Genomic DNA, 24,183 nt, shown 5'->3' on the forward strand with positions numbered 1-24,183 from the left:
CTATAGATTCTTCTAGCAAATGATTCCCTCTCAATTTGATACTTTTCTCTTGTACGCTGATGGGGACACTTTCAGGAAAGAACAGCATTAGTAGTTGATGTTTGCAATGTTTAAGTACCTGGTGGGAATGTGGAGAGCACGTTCCGTATGGTCCTCACCAGATCTGGTGCGTCTCTGGATGAGGTTGCGAAAGAAGGGAGACCTCGCACTCAGGATGGCCTTATGGCACGGCAGCTCCAGCTTAGGCCGGAAACCGTACTCGGAGCTTGCCGAGTCGGGACGGTGGTAATCCGAATGACCACTTGAGTCTGAGGTGAACACTAGTGCTGCGTCCGCGTAGTCCCCGGTTTCCAGCAGGTAACGCAGGTCCGATTCCAGGGGATTTGGCGTACCAAACTCCTCACCTAGTCTACGAAGTAAAGCTAAATCTATGTTGCCGTCTCTAGGACTAATATCGCCTGTGTACAGGTACCGGAGAAGTGCGGAAAACATTTCAACGTCCACACCTGGTGTGCGAAGCTCCAAACAAATTCTGGCTCCATACCTGTGGTAAATTCATTCTCATATTAGTCGAACAAGTAGAGTATGGTACAAAATAGAACAGTACAGTCAATAATTTAAAGTTTTTGGAAAAAATAGAATAGACCATTTTGTATAAAAACCATTTGGAAGCACTGTAACATCACTAGGTTCTCTTTCATTGCAACTATTTGCCTAACTTTATTAAATATCATGTAACATTTCACACCAACTTTATGCATTAATGTTTGTGTATTCTTCATTTCCTTGTAGTTCATTTTTTATAGACTAACATAAAAGCAGTAATTAGGTCATATAATTGGAACTTCATAGTAAAAGAAGTAATACAAAAGATATAAGTTATACTCAACAAATTATTCAAATTTGGATCTAGTAATATTCTATATAATATAATATACATATTTGTGAAATCTATCAATTTGGATTAATCAAGCGGAGCATCATATATTAGGCTTAGTAGTCAAATTTTACTTATTTCTAAAAATACTTTAGAGCTCTTTATACTAGCTTACGATTATATATTCTGAGATTTAGCAAAGTGCATGCAAGTGTAACCAAATTTCGGTTTAGCTGCAACACTACTCACCCAGGGCAGCCAGCTAACAGGTCGCGGAAGTAAGGACACCGGGCAGACAGAATAGCTCTATGAACGGGGAAACATGCACCACGAAATATCAGATCCACATCTGTACAGTACTTAAAGTCATATAACGTGGACAAGTCCTGCTTAAAAGTGGCAGCGGGTGGTCGAGCCAGCTCGGCTTGCATCGACAAATCTTTCAGGCTTGCCAATGCTTCATATTCTTCCAGCAGTGCTGCCACCTATCACAAATGTAAATATGTTTGTATTACATCTAATGTAGGAACAACAATAAATTTAATAGCATAACAAATTGATATTTTAGTTACCCTGCCAATATTAAATTATATAGCGGACTCATTTTGTATACTATACTACTTACGTAGATTTAACTGCTTAACCAATCAAAACTTTAGTAGGCACATAATCAGTTTGTATATTTGAAATTCTGGTTTCAAACTGAGACTAAAGATTCTAAAGAACATACATCCTGCATATATAATACATGTATGTATATTCCATGTTATCCATCATAATGCTAATGTATTTTTGATCACAATTACTGACCTGTTAGTATTTTCTACAATAATGAGCACTTTACTGGAGTCATGAGCCATTACTCTGTCAAGAGTTACTAATGTATGTTCTCTCAATAATGAGTAATTAAATATATGCTTGACAAGCACCAAGAATTTGTATAATGTTAAATGCACTTTGATGAAATGTTTTGAGAATATTGCAACAAATATAGTCTACATATTTAAAATAACTGGTAAAAAAAATAATGTTACTCAATTAATGTTAGGAATAATGTAAATATCTATGACTAGAACTAACCTCCAAGGGACTCCAATCAGAAACCACTTCTCTTATAACCCGTCCATGATCCATCGCTTTCGAGGAGCGCCTTTTTCTAATGAATTTCTTCCTTAAGGTTGCAAATCCAGCAACCCTTATTCTCTTCCGATCCCTGTGATGTCAGAATAATTCAAACTTGCTGTTTATCCTACTTAAATTAATTACTATGTCTCAAAATGTAGAAATTATGAATTTAAAAGGCAATTAATTAACCAGAAAAAAATAAATACATTTTTAAATATCTTCATGTGAACAAATCATAATAATACAAAACTGTAGGACATATGTATATAGTAAGCTGTACAATGGGATATATAATAGGGTTTCATAAACATTATTTGTTACATTTTTTATTACCATTCTATGGATATGCTTGGTTGAATGATAATAAAATTCATGTGCTATCCTATGACTGTCATTTAACATTTTTACCACCACAGACGTATGCAGCTAGGCACGTGATAATCGTAAAGTGCTACGTCAGCTGACTGACTAAACATTGCTGAACTGACAACTCAAGCTACACCTGAAAAATGCTATGGAGAAATTCACTTATTTATTGACATCTTTTGAAAATGATTATAGATCTGCTTATCCTAGCCATAATTTTTGTTTCATGTTGTTCATCTGTAATTCTTCTAAATTTATTTGGACAGTTTTAAAAGCTTATTCTTGCTTTTTAATTTTATTAATCTTAAATAATCAAAAGTTTAAACAATCTTCCTTAACCCATTGCGGATCGTATTGTTTTGGCGCGCGGGCACAAATTAATTTACAGCAGCGGCCGCACGAACAGCAATGGTGCGCCACATCGTATCGCTCGCTATTGTATACTAGAAAATTCAGCTGTGAAGGTATTCGTTCAGATGGAACATGGGCCTACTGGGGTATCCATGATGTAGGAACGATAACATGCGAGCAAGGTTCCGGGGTGGCAGGGATGATGTCTGAATCATAATCTAAATAAAGTGGCTCGGGCGAAGCGATTACAACATCCGGGCCATTGTCTAGACTAAACCCGCCAACATGTACGTCTGCATCGATTAGTTGTGTCACTAACCTCAAAAGTATTATAATAACAACTGAGGAAAACACCCAATCAGAAGTGCTAAAAAGCAGAGAGTAAACTCATATGAATGATTTTTCAACTTCGACATACAACTGCGATCTGTAGGATATTTATAAAACTTTTGAAAACTCTAAACATAGACCATTGTTAAACACTCTTAGTTGACAAATGAAGACGATTGCCCGATCTATCAGACACTAATAGAACTATTTGGAGGGAAACTTAAAAGCAGAAGCGACCTAAGCTTGTCATCGTGCCGTTAGGCCCGGCCGCTGCGTGACGAGCCCAGCTCGTCAGTGATCCGCAATGGGTTAAACTTTTTATTTTAAAATTGTATTATTAAAAAAGTGTATTTATAATTTGTATTACATTTTAACTATATATTTTATAATTATAATCTATATTATCTTAGGAGAATATAGCAACAATTACGATATTCATATATAAAAATTGTAAGTAAAGAAAAACAAAATGTAATTAACCTTTGTACAAAAATTATTCTTCATACTTAAAACACTGAAGGAATAAAAATTTAAAAAAATTATTTCCAATTATATTTAAACATAATTTCAAACGATGGTAAACGACTGACTTAAGCATAAAGTTAGCACGTCATGATGTACTTGAATCTTTTGTTATATCACTCTTAGATACATTAATTTTGTAATTTTACACAAAGCAACTATTTAGAATGATTTTTTATCTATACTTTACCGTAAATTTTACGTTTATCAATATAACATAACTGTTTAGAAACCTATACACAAAACACAAAATACACAAAACCTATCTAATCATGGCACTTCTTGGCCTGAATGCATGAGCCAAGTACATCGGTCCATGGCAGACTTCAAATCAAATTTGATGGCTGATAATATAGGCCCTTGGCGGTTTCCGAAATAAACTGCAAAGCTGATTAAATCGGTTCGTGGCAGTTAAAAAATTTATATAATTCAATCTCAAATCCATTATTCTGGATTGGTCTTAAGCATGTTTTTTAATTCTTAGACAACACTTTTCAATTACTTATACATAAATGTAATCCTAATAAAATTAAATACATTAATTTGTGGAGTTTTATAATAAAGATGACGGAGTATAATGTTACCTGACAACTACAGAGAGTTGGTCAGAAGTAGAAGAAGGCATGATGGGAGGGTGAGGGGGTGGAGTTTCCCCAGGAGGTGTGGACGTCGCAGCTCCCATTCTATCCGTCATGCGCTCATCGCTAGACCAGCAGCCCCGCTGTAGTGCACACGGGATCAGAGCTCCAAAAATGTTCATTACCACTTCACCAGCATAGCTGAAACAAAATTATACACATCAATAACTGTTATTTTATACAACACTAGCTATTAGCCAATGGTTCTCAAACATTTCCTCACAGTACAATAAGTGACATCGTAGGTAATGGTTGTATCCTCAAAAAAATTGGTGGATACACTACTTCTAGGTTAAGACAGTATGAGGTGGCATGCATTGATAAGAAAAGTCATTGCATGTGGCTCATTATCTTGAGATTATAGATTTTCTAATAAAACCAGTGGAGCTAATCCTTAAATTTCCTGATGGTAGCCTTGTGGTATCGTATTTAAAAGCTTACTGTTCCAATACAAGAATCCTTATATCAATATCAGATTTACCACTAAATGAATACAATAGTCATACATTTAACTTCTGTAAGCCCAAGAATAATATTAATTTAATAATATTTTATGACAGGCCTGTCTATTTATTCATGAGAATTCCATAATTTTTTTTATGTAATAATATAAAAGTCTGTGTGCACTGCTTGAGAAATTACTGAGACATTTGAGATGCTACAAAAAGCACACACCAAATATGGTGTACGTAGAAAATATCTACTAGAAGAATAACATAAACTGTGTATATGTCGACTGCACAACTAACGAAGGTGACCTTTAGGGTAGTAACACCCTTCTACTTTCACTGGGGATGATCGTGTTAATTGCAATCGAGAGATTGTCTGCATGGACAGTCAAGTGAACTATATATTTACTGAGAATAGCAACCATGTAAAAATGCAAGTAGCAATGAAATAATTTAAATTATAAATGGGAATTTACAAAAAAAGTAAACAAAATATTGATTAATATCACAACAGAACACATGAAGAACACTAAAAACTATGTTTATAGAATGCAGCATAGAACTAACAATCACACCATTCACTATAATAAAAATTCAACACTTTACTTCGAGCATTAAAAATCACAAAATAAAATTAAATGTTTAAAACTTTAAATATCAACTTTTTACCTAAGCAACATGTACACTACTAGTGTATTACATTGGTGCACTTATCAAACATGTTTAGTTCAAGACATATCAAAAATTAATTACTGATTATTTGAAGAACCCTGTCTGCGAGACTTAGAACTGCTACAGAAAATAAACATGTTATTTACTGGGACTAATTTATTACTCAGTCACATGTTTGCTCTTGTATTTGAAACATTTTAAATGAGAAGACATACTTTAATTTACACATACTTTTGCTATTTATTAGAAATTGTCTTTAATTTTAGATTTCAATCATCCACCTTAATATATTTAAATCTTTTATAATGAAATACTAATGAGCTTCACAATAATCTAAAGCAATGTTATAATGATAATTATTACCTAAAAATCCTAATGTTTGGGCCAATTCTGATACTGATATGAGGATTTTCATATTATGGACTGGTTCAAAAAATCATTTAAATGTGATACTATTAGAGTACCAACAAGAAATTTGACATACTGACGACTTGGACTTGAATAGCAGAATAAATAACACATATATGCAGTACAATGATTCTAATGTATTCAAAATCTATTAAAATACTCCAAGACTTTACTTCTTAGAAACATATTGATATTTTTTTGATAAACTTGAAATTTGCAAGTTGAAAATACAATAACAGCTGTCCAGCAATAGTTTTTTCTTTTTGAATTACTATAGGAGCTTACTATATTGAGCACAGTCCATGCTCTCATAATTAAATTCATATACTGTGTACAGTAATGCTATATAGTAGACATTTTGTTTCATATTGATGTAAAAAATTATAATGATATATCTATTTATTTTTAATTGAAAAATATTCTGGTATAGTGTTTATTTATCAATCAATCAATAATTAACCGTAATATATTTATTCACAAACCTTAACACAAGATACAGATGCATAGTGGTCACAGGTTAAATTATTTACAAGGTAGTATCACAGTAAAACTTATTAAAAATAAGTTATTATTGACACTAAACAATGATTACATTCATTAAATTCCTCTAATGAGTAAAAAGGTTTACTCTCCAGGTTTTAATTTTCCTAAGAACAGTGCATTATATTTTTCAACTTTGATTTCGTTGAATAAGTTTAAGTAAAGAACATTGAACCTTTATAGCTAGTGTTTTTTTGTTACCTTTCTAATAGTTCAAGAGATTGCCCTGTTTCTTGACTAAAGAGTAAGGCATTTGTAAAGACGTGCTACGTTGATTAGGAAGAATATCAACAATATTAACGAAATTATAAATACAAGAACTACTAGTGTGGCATTTTATATACAATAGGAAATCACATCCTAAGTATCCACTATAGCCAGTGTAATATTTATGTAAATGAGAACATTATTCCAAATATTAGTATAAGGAGTTTTTTATAATGATTTGATGTGACAGAATATGAAATACGGACACTTAATAACATGTTTATCCTTAGCATAAACTGAAAGTATACAATAAAAATCATTCTATTCTATAATGAAAGTTTAAATTTAATTTGATTATAAATCAATTACAAAACTTTTCATGTAAATAGTATTTATCAAAAAGTAGTAACAATTAATCATGGACGATGTTAACAGTTTAAAAACTAACACATATGGTTAGATGTAAATTCTAGCGTGATGATCAAAGTAACTTTCAATAATGATTTAGCATTAGTGGTATGGTGTGGAATTAATTATGATTAATTGATTGAATCATTTGTTTCACATGATAGAGATTATTTACAGTTTCATTCATTAGTGGTTCTTCTATACATTGCAACACAAAACTCTTGTAACAACATTTCTACATACTTAAATCAGAAATAATGAATAAGTTAAATAATTTTAGGGTCCTATACACTGCTTATGGAGATGACAAGAAAAATGTTTATAAAGCATAAATAAATTAATGTAGTTTTATACCACATTAATAATTTCTAGCTTCCATTAAGGACCCAATAGTGCTTTATTGAAATCGTGTCATTGTCTGTGTGATAACTTTTGATGGAAAAATACTAGAGACTTCAATCTTGGGTAATACGTTCATCATGATCAAAGAAAGAACCCTATTGGTTTTAAGGTCAAAAGGTCTTAGGGCAATCTGTCTGTCTGTACATCTGCAAGTCGTTGAGAAAGCTCCTGTTAGAAAGATCTTCAAAACTTGAATGTTGATTCATAAGTTCCTCATGATCCGTGAGAGAACCCTTTGATTTTGAAGTCTAAATGTCAAACGACAGTCCGGCCGTATGTCTGTCTGTTTGATAACTCTTGATCGAAAGGTCCCTGAGACTTGAAACTTAGTATAAAAGTTCCTCTTTATCCTAGAAAGTTTTTATCATTAATTTTATGATAAAATAGTAAAAGAGCAGTCCGTCTATGTACTACCTCTTTTCTTATGTTCTGTCGTACAGGGTAATTGGATATACCAATATACCAGTTTATTATGGACATGTTTGTACAGTAAAACAACATGAGCAATATATAAATAAGCAGAAAATGTATTGAAGTTGATGGCATATTGAAATGAATTTTCAAACATTTCAAATATTATATTATTTGTATGCTATTATTTCAGGTAAATTTTGCTTTGCACTGTTCCAATTAAAGTCATAAGTTTTTAATTTGTGTATTTTACAGAATTAGTAGTTTGTCAGTACATTGATCAAGTTAAATAAACACTATAGTAACATTACTATTCTACAAAGTTGAATAAATGGAGTTATAAATTTTGATAATTTGAAATGGATCAGTCCTATATAGAACCTGTGCAAACTAGTTTTCTATTTTGTTTTTGAGTTATTGTTTAGAGGCTGTAAGTTTTTAAAGGATTACTCAAATTTGAGCTCTCAAATTCACAAATTTAATAAAAGATTCAACATATTCTCCTTAAAATCGAGTTTTTGTCTGTCTTGTCTTTATGATGGATTACTCTTGATAGAAAGATCCTAGAAACTTCAAACTTGGTTGCCTTGGTCCAAGGAAGAACATAATAATTGATTTTGAGGTAAAAAAGAGAAAGTACAGTCTGTCTGTCTACCTGCCTATCTGTGTGATAACTCCTCATAAATAAGTCTTAGATTTTGAAAGTTAGTACTTGGGTTCTTCATGGTCCAAAGATATACTTATTAATTTTAAGGTCAAATGGTAGTCTGTTTATCTGTCTGTCTGCCCACCTATTAATGTGATAACACCTGACAGGAAGATCCTACAGACTTGAAACATGGTACATGAGTTCCTCTTGGTCCAAGGAGGAGTTTATTGATTTTATGCTCATTAAGTCCATCCATCTGTCTGTTCGTTACCTATTTTATTACGTTTTGTTAAGTACTGTGATAGTGAGTTGTATTAGTTAATGTACTTTTTCTGTATGTTATTTCTGTATAATTTAAAAAATCATTTAACAAATTATTTTCAGATAAACAGAACACTTATTTTAGAGTCCTATATAAGTTAAACCTAATTTAGATGTGTAATATTAGGTTTACATAACAACTGTTTTGTAATCAATACTTGTTATACAGGCTAAATTCCCTGTCATTTAACAGATAAGTTACAACACATTGCTTCTAACCTTGAATCTTTAATTTTTAAATATGAAAAACCTTATAAAAAAGTAATTTCAATAAAATTGTTGAATTTTTCTATAGCCTTAATATTTAAATACCAGACACTTATTGACTTCCTTGCAGATCTACTTATGTCCAAAAAGTATAATGTTTTCACTACCATAAAAAAGTGCTTTTAAAAATGATTTATTTTACAAAATACTTTTTACATGATACTGAGAAGAATTGTGCTGCTAAAGATTTTTCATTTGTTTCAGAGAGACTAAATAATTTCCCACATTAGTAATACGGAAAATGCTTTTACAAAAAAGTAAGCCATACTGACAGGACACTCCAACAATAATTTTAGAATAAGTCAGTCATTCATAGTCTGTTAGCCAAGAAATTGAAATTATCTTGAATACAACATTCTTCTTGCTAGTTACAGGACTAGACAAATAGGCCTATTTACTACATTTTTTTCAAAACACACTATATTTTATGTAACAGCAAGTTACTGATCCTATCACCAGAAAATGAACGAAATTTCCAATTCAACTCCAGACCCAACTTCAACCTCCAAATGATGTAGTTTTATCATTTGAAGAAAGCTTTAATCAAAAATCATTAAAGTTTTCTAAGCCATCATTAATACACTATTATAAGTACTGGCAAACATTTAAGACTGGAGCATAATCAAAACCAACAAAATATATTCTTCGTCTTTTTTAGTGTCTGTTTTAGAGTTTTAAATCTCTAAGTGACATTCTTTTAAATTATAAAAATTAAGTGGAACACGAGGGGGGGAAAGACAATCTTTAATTGCTCAACAAAATATGGCCTGAAAACAGTTGCATTCACTTAGTATTTTTTTAAATTTTATTGTTATAAAAATTAGATTAATTTTCTTTTATTTAGAGCATGTAATAAAAAACAAAACAATACTTTTTCATAAAAGCTCAGCTATGACAATGGTTGTTCCTTTACGCCTATATTCACATGCCACACCACACATCACAAAAACGGTTATGAATAGATAACAACCTTAGATATTGATTTATTGTCAACATGACACACATTATTGCACATTCCCAGCAGTTTTGAGAATTATAATGAACACAATAAACTAAAATAACTAAGTACAAATCTATCTACACTAAATACCGCAATTTGATTTATTTCAATAGCACTGACATATATCCATATGCCATGCTTAAGAATTCAATATGTCACATTTGAAGTTGAAGTCTATAGGTGACAACATAAGCAGATTATCCATACAACAGATTACCATTCTGAATGTCACTAGGCTTGGGTTCATTACTGGACATACAAAGAGAAAATCCAAATAGAATGGGGTTCAGTGAAGTAAGTAGAAAAAGAAGCGAGACATAGCACCCGAACATTAATAGAAATAGCCTCTGTGATGCTGACTATTATCACAGACCACACAGCTGATGCACACTTTAAGGGGCTGCAGTATGATATGAGGCCACCACCACAATAGAATCATATTAAATTTATGATTATCTACACTATAGAAACAAAAATGTTGAAACGAATTACGTTACATAAAAACAATCTATGTTGAGTATCTACAAAATGTAACAAACAAAACAGTTAGTAACCTTTTACTATTTTTAAGAATATACTATATGATTCTATTGTGGTGTTGGCCTCTTATTAAAGTATTGCCTGGAGCCCTTCATTCAAGGTTCTGATATCGCTTTTTCAACACTTTAGAGCTCACTAAACCAATAGAAGACACATTTCTTTCAAATTTACTTCTTTTCTGAAAGGGGCCAAACATTAAAATTAATTTTATCAAGAATGAATATGTCTATTAAATAAAACTTTAACCTGTAAGTGCTTACCTATAACTACATAAAAGACACTAACATTAATTATTCAATTTATCAACAAAACATAGAACAATTAACATAGTTCAGCATAGTAAACTTAATAAAAAAATATCAACAGAAGGATTTCTATATAAAACACTTGATTTGGGAAATTTGGTATTTTAGGGATTTTCAGAAAGACTGCCATATTAATGTTTAGCACATCATTGTACCTACATGAAAATAAGCAATCAAATATATTATACTTACTTTTACAAGTACCGTTCAAGTAACTGTAGCTTACTAGTCTATGTCCAAGTGGGAATTTTGCCTAGCATATTCAATTAATGAGTGGGCTGCTTACTGACATTATATGAGAAAATACAGCAATTTAACTGAAAATAAATTGTTAGGCAGAAAGAAAACATTTCATGTAGGACTTAAAATGACTTTATGGTGAGGTATCCAGTTGTAAACTTATGTAGCCTAGGCTATGAAAATTGATCAATCACAAGATATGTAACAGAATTCAATATACTTACCTGATAGTAGATCACAATGTCTATATATCAATTTGAGATCAAGTAGTAATTAGGATAGACAACTTACAAGCATAGACCTAGGCAACTTCTTAGTTTGAATTTGTAAACTAGAGCAACGTTCGTCAAGTACACCTATAAAAACTGTTATTTGACATAAATATATAGCTTATCTGTTATATTTCATATTAACTGTGTGAACTAATATTGGACATTTTCTAAATCCTTTTTTTAATTAGTTATATATCTCCAGAATTGCTAGGACAATTTTCTTATTCCAAAGTCAAATTTGGGACTGAAGTTCATTAACTACTAGCAAAAATTAGAAATAAAAAGTATTCATAATAATGCACAGACCTGGTGGACCCATTGTATTGAATATTTTCATAAATGCAGACTGTTTCTGTGTTCTAATTCAACAAAAATGCACCAACCATGTAAACACCCATTAAAAGCGACCGCCATGTTTACTTCAAAGAATGATTGTTTAGTGAAGAAAACATACGGCTGTATGGAGAAACCCAACCGATTAGCTCTACTTTTTCTATTTTAATAACATGAACAAAACACAAGGAAAACTCTGATTATCCATACACAACACATACAACACTCCAATATCAAATTTAACAGCCCTGTCAAGCACTTAACAAGTTTTCTGCTTGTTACGTGAACTGGGATCTGCTAACAGTGCTAACTTAAGTCACTCAAGTCACAAAACAGAGCTGCCAACAGCTCCAATACTCAAGTTCAGAGTTCACTATACATACTGAACTATAAACAAATACGTTTCTCAGAAATAGTAAACGTATATACTATATATACACGATATGTTATTGACTAATTTATTTCAACGGCATAGATATTTCAATGTACAAAATTATTTATTTTGAAATAAATTACAAAGTTATTACTGTATACAGGGTGATTCATGAAGTTCTCCCCCCACTTCTACAGCACATTGTACTAGTAAAAATAATAAAAAAATGTTATATAAACATAGGTCCGAAAACGCTTCGTTAGCGAGTTACAGCTAGCGAAAGATTTCGCCTGAATTCCTGGGTAAAGAGTAAAATAAAGCCATACTGAACTTTTGGAAAGGTTAATTAAGTAAGAAATATCGTGGATTCTTATGTATTTTTACCTGATAAAGCTAATAAAATAGGTTTCAGAACTGTACCTGTAGTAGTTTTTGAGGGATTCAGGGTTAAATGCAAAACATTGGGGCACGAAACAATGTTTTTTTAAGTTTGATGTACAATAACTTTTTTTAATTGGTAATAAATACATAAAATCAACAAACATTAATTGTAGAGAATTTAATTCTGAGAAAATTGATATAATCAAAGTCTAAAATAAAAAAGAAATAAGTACCAAAAAATCGATTTTATTCAGTATAATACATTACTAGTTTTAAGCAAAATTAATCAGGTTGGGCCAACCGTACGCACATTTTTATAATAGATGTTCGAAAATGAGGCCATCATTATCAATACATTTTGCAGCATGTTTGTGTATTGCTTTTGTTGCGTTTCTTAATTTTTCAGGACTTCCCTGTATCTGCACAGCCGAATCCATAATACGGGCAATTAATTCATCACGAGAATTCACTTTTGTCTTGTATACAATGTCTTTCATCCATCCCCAGATGCAATAATCCAATGGAGATAGATCTGGTGATCTTGGTGGCCAAGGGTGAGGCCCTCCACGACCAATCCAGTGTCCAGGAAATTGATGATTTAAGTAAGCAGAAACGGCACGTGAAAAGCGGGGAGGTGCTCCGTCATGCTGGAAGTACAAATTTTGTCTGAGATGTAAAGGAACATTCTCTAACAGCTGCGGCAACTCTTCTTGAAGGAAATGCAAATAGAACTCAGCATTTAGGCGTCCAGGTAATATGAAAGGTCCAATCAGCCGATTGTGCAAAAGGCCACACCAGACATTGACGCTAAATCGGTGTTGAAAGTTCTGTTCCACTACCTTATGTGGATTTTTACCATGAGTGTTCATTGTGTTATTGACACCATCCCGAGTGAATTGTGCCTCATCCGTAAACAAAATACGTTTGTAGAGTTGATTATTAATATTCAAAAAGTTGCAAAACTCCAAGCGAAGCGGACCATCCCCTAGCTGTAGATGTTGAACCTTTTGTTTATGAAACGGATAAAATTTGTTTCGATTAAGTGATCTCCATACCGTTGACTGCGAAACTCCTATCCGCCTAGAAATACGTCGTGTACTTACACCTGGACTGCGATGAACAGCATTAATAACAACATCATCATCAAGTTGGACAGCTCGTTCATAATTGGTTCTAGTACTTGGTAGTGATCCTGTTTCCCGAAGAGTACGAAAAGTTCCTGAAATTGTTTTGGTATCTGGAATCCTCATATTAGGGTAACGTAGTTCATATTATTCTACAGCAGCTCTAGCATTACCATTACAGTAACCCAAAATAAAAACCATATCAGCGTATTCCTCTGATGTAAATAAGTAAGGCATTTTTTCGCTGAATAAACAATCGAATTATAACTCACAGAAAAATTGCATTTCTTTACAGCTAGTAATGTATTATACTGAATAAAATCGATTTTTTGGTACTTATTTCTTTTTTATTTTAGACTTTGATTATATCAATTTTCTCAGAATTAAATTCTCTACAATTAATGTTTGTTGATTTTATGTATTTATTACCAATTAAAAAAAGTTATTGTACATCAAACTTAAAAAAACATTGTTTCGTGCCCCAATGTTTTGCATTTAACCCTGAATCCCTCAAAAACTACTACAGGTACAGTTCTGAAACCTATTTTATTAGCTTTATCAGGTAAAAATACATAAGAATCCACGATATTTCTTACTTAATTAACCTTTCCAAAAGTTCAGTACGGCTTTATTTTACTCTTTACCCAGGAATTCAGGTGAAATCTTTCGTTAGCTGTAACTCGCTAACGAAGCGTTTTCGGACCTATGTTTATATATCATTTTTTTATTATTTTTACTAGTACAATGTGCTGTAGAAGTGGGGGGAGAACTTTATGAATCACCCTGTATAATGAACGCAAACTACTATACATAATTATTGGTAAAAGAAACCCTTTGGCTCACCGGAAACAAGTAGATTTTGTGGCGACTAATAATACTAATACATTGAAACATCAGGTACCGTAAAAGCTACAGCAATATACATTACACTAACATTAAAACACACCAAGCCAGATGCATTTATTTATGCACACCACCAAAGAAAATTCGTTGTTGACAGTTGTTATTCAACATTCTGTTTTTTTTTTTTTAATTGGGGGTTTCGATATCAGTAGTAACCCCAAAGTCAAATGAAGTGCAGTCAAAAAGTTTTATAATTCTTTCTGGAAAACGTGGTATCCATTTTGAGTGGTGAGCAACAACTCCTAGAGCACGCTCCCTTTGTTGACCGACGCGACGGTACTTGCAAGTACCAGTATTTTTTTCTCAATGTGTGAATGTTATTAATGGGTTTGTACGTTCAGCAGCCCATTGGTACTCACAAGTACCTTCTAAAGAACAGGGAATTTGGTTTCCAGGCAATATATGTTGTGGCTAACCTGACTGACAGTGAAACAAAGTGACTCGTGCATGTGTTTTGACCAGTACTTAGCAACCCAATTTCTTTATCCATCCCAGGCCTTTATTTGTTTACTTTTCTCAGTTCTTTTTTTTTTAGTGATTGATAATGTATTTATAATGATGTAAAAACGTTCATTTCACAGTTTTTTTAATTGAACAGATTGCTATATGCAAAATAGTGAGTGGTACTCGTAAGTACCGTTGGGCTGTCCAACGCTCTTGTTGCTTACATTAATTTGAGGTTATGTTTGATAATATGTACTGTGCTAATGTTTATTGTGGTAATTGACAGTTTTGTGTGTTGTATTATTTTGTAATGTTACTAGTAGACTATTAAAAACTTAAATACTAATAACGCAATGGCTGAATATTTGTTCAGTGACAGAGAAATAATTACTGTGTTGGAGGAACTTTTGCCTTTGGACAATAATCAAGACACAGATCTTGAATCGGATGATGAGGATCTTTCTGAGGTTTTAGAACGTGATGAACACCGTAAGGCTACTGGTAACTTATTTGACGACGTTTTTGAAGCAAATTTCCAAAATTTGATTGAAGAAGGAAGTGTTGAAGAGGAATCAAATAATGATACTGTAATTTGCTCAGAAGAAGAAAGTAGGCCTAATGTTCAAGACATTGTTAACGTAAGTAATGATTGCCTTACAAATTCAATACCTAGTACTAGTGGGACCAATATGTGTACTGTAAAAACAAAATTACCTTTACCAAACAGGAAGTGGAAAAAGGTAGATGTAACAATTCAAATCCCTGAATTCCATTTAGATGAAGGAGTGGTAGAGGGTATTTTTGATGACTGCCAGACTCACACAGATTATTTTTTGAAATTCGTATCAAGTGCTTTGAGAGGAGTAGTCTATCAGTCTAATTTATATGGTACACAAAAAGGAAAAACTCTGAACCTAAAAGAACACGAGCTCTTAGTTTTTATTGGAATCAATTTCATGATGGGCTACCATAAGTTGCCTAGTTGGAAGCATTACTGGAACATGTCAGAGGATTTAGGAGTGAAAATTGTTCAGAGATCAATGTCACGAAACCGTTTTGATTTCATACTATCTTGTTTACATGTAAACGATAACCATCAAATCTCTGCAAATAACAAAGATAAATTATTGAACCCACTAATTGAGTCTTTGAATACAAAATTCAAGTAATCCTACCATGGAACACGACAACTGTATATTGACGAATCAATGATTTTGTTCAAAGGGCGAAGTACTATGAAGCAGTATAACCCACTAAAACCGATCAAACGAGGCTACAAGCTATGGTGTTTAGCTGACCAATTTGGTTATATAAAACAATTTAGCATTTACCAAGGGAAGAATGAAACTTGGGAAGCAAAATATGAGAATTGCAGTCTTGGTGAGCGAGTAGTATTAGCACTGACAGAGGACGAACGAGGAAAGTTCAAGATGTTGTTTTTCGATAACTACTTCAACAGTTTACCATTGTTGGAAAAGTTGAAATCTGAGAAAACACTAGCCTGTGGGACTATACGCTCCAATAGAAAAGGACTGCCTGAAAACATCCTTGAGGATAAGAAGCTCAAAAGAGGAGACATGGACCATAGAACTTCATGTAATGGTATCACATTCTTCAAATGGCGGGACACAAAGAGTGTTTTCTTAGCATCAAACTACCACGGAAGTGAAATTACATTGGTAGATAGAAAGGATGATAAAGGGAAAACTCACAAAATAACTGCTCCAACAGTAATCAAGGATTATAACCAGTTCATGGGGGGTGTAGACCATGCTGACCAACTACGAGCAAGTTATGGTGCTCATCGGCGATCCAAGAAATGGTAGCAAAGGATTTTTTGGGGTATCTTGGACATAGCTTTTGTGAATAGCTTAGTGGTCTATTGTCGCATCTCGGGTGAGAAGCCTCCATTACTTGATTTTCGGCGAAATGTCGCTCTGGGCCTTATGTCCAAATGTGAAGTAAACTGTAAGAAGGGAAGTTTGAAGCGCACCAGCAAATCACCTCAACAACCATCAAACAAGCGACGGGGCAAGGAGCCATCTGTGTACAATGATGTGAGATTACGTAACTTAGGAGTGCACTGGCCAACATTCACTGAAGGAGTTAGAGGAAGATGTGAAATGTGTGCTTTGAAAAAAATCCAATCCCGTCCTTATTCAAAGTGCAGTCACTGTGGCGTTTATTTATGTTGCAACGACAAAAAAACTGCTTCTCTGAATATCATGGGTTACATTTGTAACCTAAACTGAATATAAAGTACTGAATATAAAGACAGTAAAGTACATTTTCCTTATGTTTTCATGACTAATTAAATTGTATTTACCTAATAAAGTTCTTAGTCTTTGACATTGTAAGTTTGTTTGTAAGCCTACTTGTCTCATAGCCCAACGGTACTTACCAGTACCATATACAAAATTAAGCCTACTTGTCTCATAGCCCAACGGTACTTACCAGTACCATATACAAAATATGTATGTAGCCATGAATTAAATAAAAAAATATATATATTATTTACCTTTGATGAGTGGTAAATAGAAAAATAACACTGAATCACATTTTAAAACATCTTTACTATATTTGGGAAACAAAGGGTTAATGAACAAGAGTTCTAGGAAAGTGGCATATTTAAGAGTTTAATAGTGGAGTGAAACGTAATGGGTCGAGCTTGATAGAGTTGTGCAAGACCTAATACCAAGTATGTTAATGGATGTACCAAATCGAATATGCTTTTTACTTTATTAATTACAAAGCCTAGCTTCTCTACAGCTGATAAGAGTTATTCTACAGCTTAATTATATTCGTGATCGTTTTTATCTTTTCTACACACAGTGAAATCGTTGAGGTAAACTCATCTTGTCGATGGCTCGTTGCGGGGTCTGCGTGTCGTGCGCCCCCTGCCACTGCCCCTGCACACTGTCATGACGTCATTTAAATATGTCGTCTCTACACCGTACTTCTAAGTCTGTCCTCAAACTCTCTAATCTAATTATGTGGGAGTCACCAGTCACCAGGGCAGCGTGGGTGGAGGAACAGTTATGTACCCCATTTGTGACATCGAAGGAAATACTGGTAAAATGGTATAACTTGCCTGTAGCTTCGAATGGAATGAATTTCTTGTGTTCATTAGAAATATACATCTGGTGATAAGCATTCATCAATAAATGAAACTGAACTACTAGTAGTTTAAACCTTGTTGAGACATCCTATCAATATTCAGTATGGGATATGTGGAGTCTAGGGATGGGCTGATCTCTTTGTTCGGGTGATCCCCGATGAACTGGGAAAGTAACTCCCCCGGGATGACACTGTCTAGTGCCGCTTAAGACCAATGGGGAATCCGAACCCAACCAATGGTATGTCGGAGTGGGATGAACGCTTGTAACGCGTCCTGTATGAGATAGTGCTGTTGTAAACTGAACCCCAGGATCTAGGTTAATATCCCGATTGTACACTCTGTGCCGGTTGCTGCCCTTTGCAGCGCCACGCAGCAGTGGTTCCAGGTCTGGACTCGACTGGACTGTCCGGAATCGTCCCACACACATGGTTTTGTACTGATTGAGGGCCACCAATCCCACGGTGTAAAGCAACCCGTGCCTAAGGAATGCATGGCGCAGGGCAAGAAAGATGAACAGCATTCCTGTCCTGAAAGTTTGTACCAGGGATCTTTCCACTATTAGGCTGATTGGGGCTGGCACTGGAGGAACCCTGATGACTTCATCATCATATCTTCCATATGATGATGAGGTTTCTACACCCTCAAGAGAGATGGCAGCTTTGGTGAATCATAGTGGGAGGAGTGGTGTTGTATTGTTAATTATTGGCTGCGATGCTAACTCGCATAGTGAGGCGTGGGGTAGCACCAACACAAACAGCAGAAGTAAGTCGCGTCTTGAATATATAATGTCTGTGAGTATGTAAAGGCGAACTCTAGTGATCACAAACGTAGTAATGACCCTACGTTTTGCAAACGAATACATAGGGAGGTGATAGATGTGACAATGCTGACGGAGGGTATGGTTTATCTGATACAGGGTTAGCATGTGTCAGGCGAGCCTATTCTCTCTGATCATGCTCATATCTGCTTTAAAATCGGAGACCTATAACTTGTAAAAGTTCAGTATAGAAATCCAAACATGTACACTAGGCGTCATACAAGGAAGGCTTAAGGGTACAACTACAATCCGACGGTAGTAACAGGAAACGGATTCATAACACTGTACTGTACAGCTGGACAAATCTGCCAACAGTCTGACCTCTGCGATTGTGGGTTCATTTTATCTCAGTTGTCCTGTTATTAACAAGAGGGGTTTAAGGTAGCTCTGAACTGGCTTCTTTAAGGAAGAGCAAAAACTTGGAGTACTTGGGAGACGCACCATGAGGCTCTTGCACTGTAAAACCGTAAGGTTCGTAAGACTAAGATACTAGCCTGGAAGAAACTCTGCACTGACATTGACAGTGTGCAGGATTGTGCAAGGCTTCGGAAGCTAATAGAAAGAGAATAGATAGATAGAAAATCCCATTTCGCCGCTTAGTGGTCTCAGGGGCTATCAAGGTAGATATATTACTGAAGGAGAGAGGTCTAAAAGTTATGACGGGAACACACTTTATATATCAAGAATCAACCACTCAGCTGTGGATGGGGATGGGTACCTACAGGGTGCACCACTCACTCACAATAGGGCGTGTTATGTATTGAGTGGACGGTTAACTCGTTTAGTCCATATAAAGCTCCTAGGGGAGACGGAGTGAGACCGGTGTGCTTGGAGCAGGGTTAGATATCCTTCTTCTCCTGCTGTACAGGCTGTTCAGGGCCTCTGTTACCGTCAGATACATTCCTTCATCCTGGAGAGTATCCAGGGTAGTATGTGTACCGAATCAAGTGAAGTCTAGCCTGGATCTACATAAGTCCCGTAGGCCGAGTTGTCTGTTCTCATTTCTTCTTAAACCGCGGAGAAGATGATTTCTAGATATGGCTGGGAAGGATCTCTCTTAGAGTGTCCTCTACATCCCAATCGGCATGCCCAAACTCCAGGAAGACTCCTCATGCGGTTTAGCCCTGCATCAACTGGTATGCAAGATTGAGAAGACACTGGCAGCGAAAGAAGTAGCCATATGTGTCATTCTGGACATCGGAGGAGCTTTTGACAAAAAGTCACTCTGGAAATTGCCAATGCGGTCTCGAGACGAGGCATTGGCGGTCAAATATGTGACTGGATAATGGCCTTACTCACAAACAGAATGGTTACTTCCACTCTTATGGGGGCAAGTAGCAGTGCAAGGACTGCTATGGGCAGTCCCCAGAGTAGCATCCTTTCTCCTCTTCTTGTGGACGACCTGCGCGTGTCTTTGAACAGCAGTGTGTCTTTTCACAGGGGAACGCAGATGACATTGTGATTCTTGTGATTGGAAAATTCAACGCAACAGTCACGGAACTGGTAAATGCTGCTCTGAACTTGGTGGGAACTGGTATGAAAGGGTGGGCCTAAGTGTCAACCCAGTCACGGCTGCCGTAGTTGCATTGCGTTATAGGAGGCGTGTGTTGGAGGGTATTGGTCCATTCTCACTGAGAGGTTCTTTCATAGAGTTAAAGTCCGAGGTTAAGTACCAGGGGGTAATCCTTGATATGGTCCTGAACTGGGGACCACTTCTGGAAAGGGCTATTGGCAAAGGAGAATGGTCTTTAATTCAGGTGGGTCTTGGGGACTTAAGCCGAGACTTTTGTATTTGCTGTATGTCTCTGTGACCAGACCTGCATTAATGTGTTATGCTGTTGTTTAGTCACCAAAACAGAGACCAAGATGGCGGTGGCCGGTCTGGCTGGCATCCAAAGGATGGCTTGCCTTCCTATCACTAGGGATTTTCCAAGTGTAACGTCCTCATCTCTAAACTGATGCTTCAACCTCGCTCCCCCTGAATATTGTCATTCAGACTATGGCCAGGTGTAGTGCATGCCTACTGTCTTCAGCAGGCGGGACAACCGATCGGCTTCGGACTGCAGCAGTGGGCACTGCAGAATAAGCATCCTGATTCAGGGGAATGCTCTGCACACGTTATTGGATTAGATGCCTCAAAGATCTTCCTTTGACAAACCCTTTAGGATTGTTATACGTTATAACTTGGGTGAACTGGCCAAGGGAAAAGAACCTCTTCCGCCAGAGGAGCTTGAATGGTTTACAGACGGCAGTAAAACAAAGTGGCACCGACGCTGGAATTGTGGGGGTGAGACCATGTAGGGAACTGTTGGTCCCTATGGGTACTTATTCCACAGTCTCTCAAGCAGAAGAGTGACGCCATTATGGAGTGTGTTCTTAAGAATCTTCTTCTGCCGTTATTAGTAAGACGATTAGCATCTTCACAGATAGTTAGACAGCACAAGTGTTCAACTCGAATCCAAATTTGTCTGGGATTGGTATGAAGTCATTTCTTCCATTGTCAGAATTAACAATGTGACTGTTTGTTCCTGGGCATGAGGGGATCAATAATAACGAAAGAGCTGATACCCTGGCCAACTTTGGGCTTATTGACAAATATGATGGGACCTCAACCGTTCTGTGGCATTCCTAGGTGAGAATCCTTGGGGGTTGTCCCGAAATGGGTTCGCGCTGAACATGAGAGAAGGTGGAGGCTGCATTCCGGTCTGAGAGTGAGCATAATGGTTCTAAGGTCACCTTCCCCTAGGGCGGCGTCTGACCTATCACTAAGTAGATCGGTGTCTTCCTGGGGTATGAGTTTGATTATGAGACATGGTCACCTGAGGAAGCATCTTCACAGAGTCGGTATCTTTGTTAGGGTCCGCTCTGTAGAATGTGTATCGAGCAGGAGGAAACTGCTGAACATCTGCTCTTTGATTGTCCTATTATAGCAAGGGAGAGGTATGCAATTTTGGTAGCTTGGACAAGGGTGGTGAATTTCCCTAGGAAGACCTGATCGGTTGGTTGTTTTCGGCGGTTTGTAGAATTGCCGAAACTCTAGACTGATCGGTCTCAACGTGTACTTCCGGGGTGTGCAAATGACCCTTGAGGCTTAAGTACATGATAATATTCAGTCTTACAGTAGAAGAAAAAGAAAAATACGGGATATGTATTTATATATATATATATATATATATATATATATATATATATATATATATATATATATATATATGTATATGTATATATGTATATATATATCCCGTATTTTTCTTTTTGTTATATATATATATATATATAAATGTATATATATATTATATATATAATTGGGTAAACTTCCGGGGTACGTGAATGGCCCTTGACGCAACTGCATGGCAATAGGCAATCCCATAGAAAAAAGACAGGATATGTATTTGTATAATTTGTACATGGATAATTGGGTAAACTTGTTTACATTACAACAAGGCACTTCTTACGATTTTCATTTTCCATAACAAGAACCTGTGTATTTCAAGGTGATTGACTAGGTTCAAATAATTCCTTCTGAAAGTAAACGATCGACTTCACTGTCAATGAACCTATATCAGCGTCACAGTACCAACGAGATTTTGTAGCAGTAGGTTGACAGTCTAATGACAGATGTCCAAAGAGATTAGTTGGTCTAACTGCGATATATGAACAAATACTTGAGTGAGATATTGTATTTCCACAGAATTCCACTAATATTCCAGATGGCTCTTTCAATATATTGTGTCAAATAAAAAAACGTCTACACAAAGCTTCTTCAGAACATTTAATTTGAATTTATTGTATTTATATTCCACTATTTCAAGTTCCACTATCACATATCCTTCAATTTTTGACCACATTGACAGTATATTCATTGGATACTATTTTCATACCATGTTTTGAGACTGATAAAACTCCCAAAACTTCCTGTGCATAAGACATTGAAAGATAATACCGTTGTTTTGTAGCAAAAATAACAGCCAGAATTAGTTATTGCAAAAGTCCTTCACCTAAAGAAGCAACGATTGCTGCAGAGACAGATTTTGAATTAGGGATTGTATTAGTTTTATACAGACACGCGCATAGTGTTCTATAATTTTGTAATTGCTCCATTGTTCTTCTCAGCGGCTATAAGAAAGGAAATGTCGTTGTGTCCACAAAAATAACATTTGTTTTTATCTGACTGAATTTGGGCCCATACATTGTTTGACAAGAAACATTAAACATTTCTTGAGTCTCAGAGAAAGACTTGTTCTGGCTTGTTCCAACATATGAGTACTGATTTTGGGCATAACTTTCGGTTTGTGAGCTGATTCCAGAGCTAACACACTTTGAACAGCTTCCTCCAGACTGAGCTTATTTTATTAAGTAAACTGAAGAAAATGACATGACAACATTGTGTTAATAGATAAATCACGTAAACATCAATTACGAAGGTGAATGGCAGTAACTGCCATAAAATAACAGTTCTTACTTATTATTTTTAATGCTTGGGTCTATATATCAATGCTTTCCCGGATTGCTGTTTTCGTTTTTGTTATGGCGAGCATGTGTTATAAAAACATCCTTTTTGTAACCACTTTTCTCCTTTATGTAAGCAGATTACAAGTTATCTTAGGGGTCTTAGCAAGTTGTACAGTCACTAATAAACTCACAAACATTAATTGAAACGAAAGCTCCAATCTTCGAAACATCGTGTTTTACCTTTTGTAACACATAATGATGTAAAATGTAAAAAAATCCTGTTATCTTTTCCTTCCAAACATTCCATCATCAATAACAAACTTTAAATAAAGAAAGGTAAATATTGTCATTACAATTGTTATAGAACTAAAAAATAAATAAACTTTAAAAAGTACATTTTAAACCTTCACTATTTATGAATTTCAACCAGCCTAATTGCACCATTGTGTCATGCAATGGCACGGTTTTTTTTATTTAATTTAAATCAATACTAGAGTATTTTAATAACGTATGAAGCTTTTGTGTCAGCCCTCTCACCTTTTTAACCTAATGTATATAGTATTAAAACAAAAGAAATAATTAATTGGAAACAATTTAGGATGAAATCCTGTACTTGGAAAACAGCAGATCAATTTTTACACTCTATTAATTTCGGGAGTGCTGATGGCCGAGTGGTCTAAGACGCTGGACTGTGAGTCTGAGTTAGAGATAGCGCAGGTTCGAATCCTGTCTGTGTCCGTTGCACTTTTTATCAGTACCATCGACCTTATACTGTATCGACTCTCCCCCTTATTCTGTTTGATAAGATCCTCGCACAGGCCAGTGGCCCATGAGGACAGGCAGAATAAGGCAAAAAGAAGATCGGCTTCTCCTTAAAAAAAAAAAACTTGTAATTGACTCTACGTGTTTGGTTGGTGCAAGGCACTAAGATTTCTCAC

The 24,183-nt window shown here is 35.2% G+C and overlaps 1 protein-coding gene across 2 annotated transcripts in view; it reads right to left on the bottom strand.

Moving 5' to 3' along the window:
- The window catches only part of LOC124360179 (BTB/POZ domain-containing protein 7), a 46,082-nt gene extending 34,144 nt beyond the window's left edge, over window positions 1–11,938 (bottom strand). For both annotated transcript variants that reach the window (XM_046813563.1, XM_046813562.1), the window contains exons 1-5: window positions 11,607–11,938; window positions 4,156–4,350; window positions 1,958–2,090; window positions 1,127–1,362; window positions 119–544 (exon numbers count right to left, since the gene is read on the bottom strand). In XM_046813563.1, the coding sequence (XP_046669519.1) occupies window positions 119–544; window positions 1,127–1,362; window positions 1,958–2,090; window positions 4,156–4,331 (971 nt within the window). In that variant the 5' untranslated portion in view covers window positions 4,332–4,350; window positions 11,607–11,938. The remainder of the gene's footprint in view (window positions 1–118; window positions 545–1,126; window positions 1,363–1,957; window positions 2,091–4,155; window positions 4,351–11,606) is intronic.
- Between the last annotated feature and the right edge of the window lie 12,245 nt (window positions 11,939–24,183).

This window comes from Homalodisca vitripennis, chromosome 4 (assembly GCF_021130785.1).
Source record: "Homalodisca vitripennis isolate AUS2020 chromosome 4, UT_GWSS_2.1, whole genome shotgun sequence".
NCBI classification, from domain to species: domain Eukaryota; kingdom Metazoa; phylum Arthropoda; class Insecta; order Hemiptera; family Cicadellidae; genus Homalodisca; species Homalodisca vitripennis.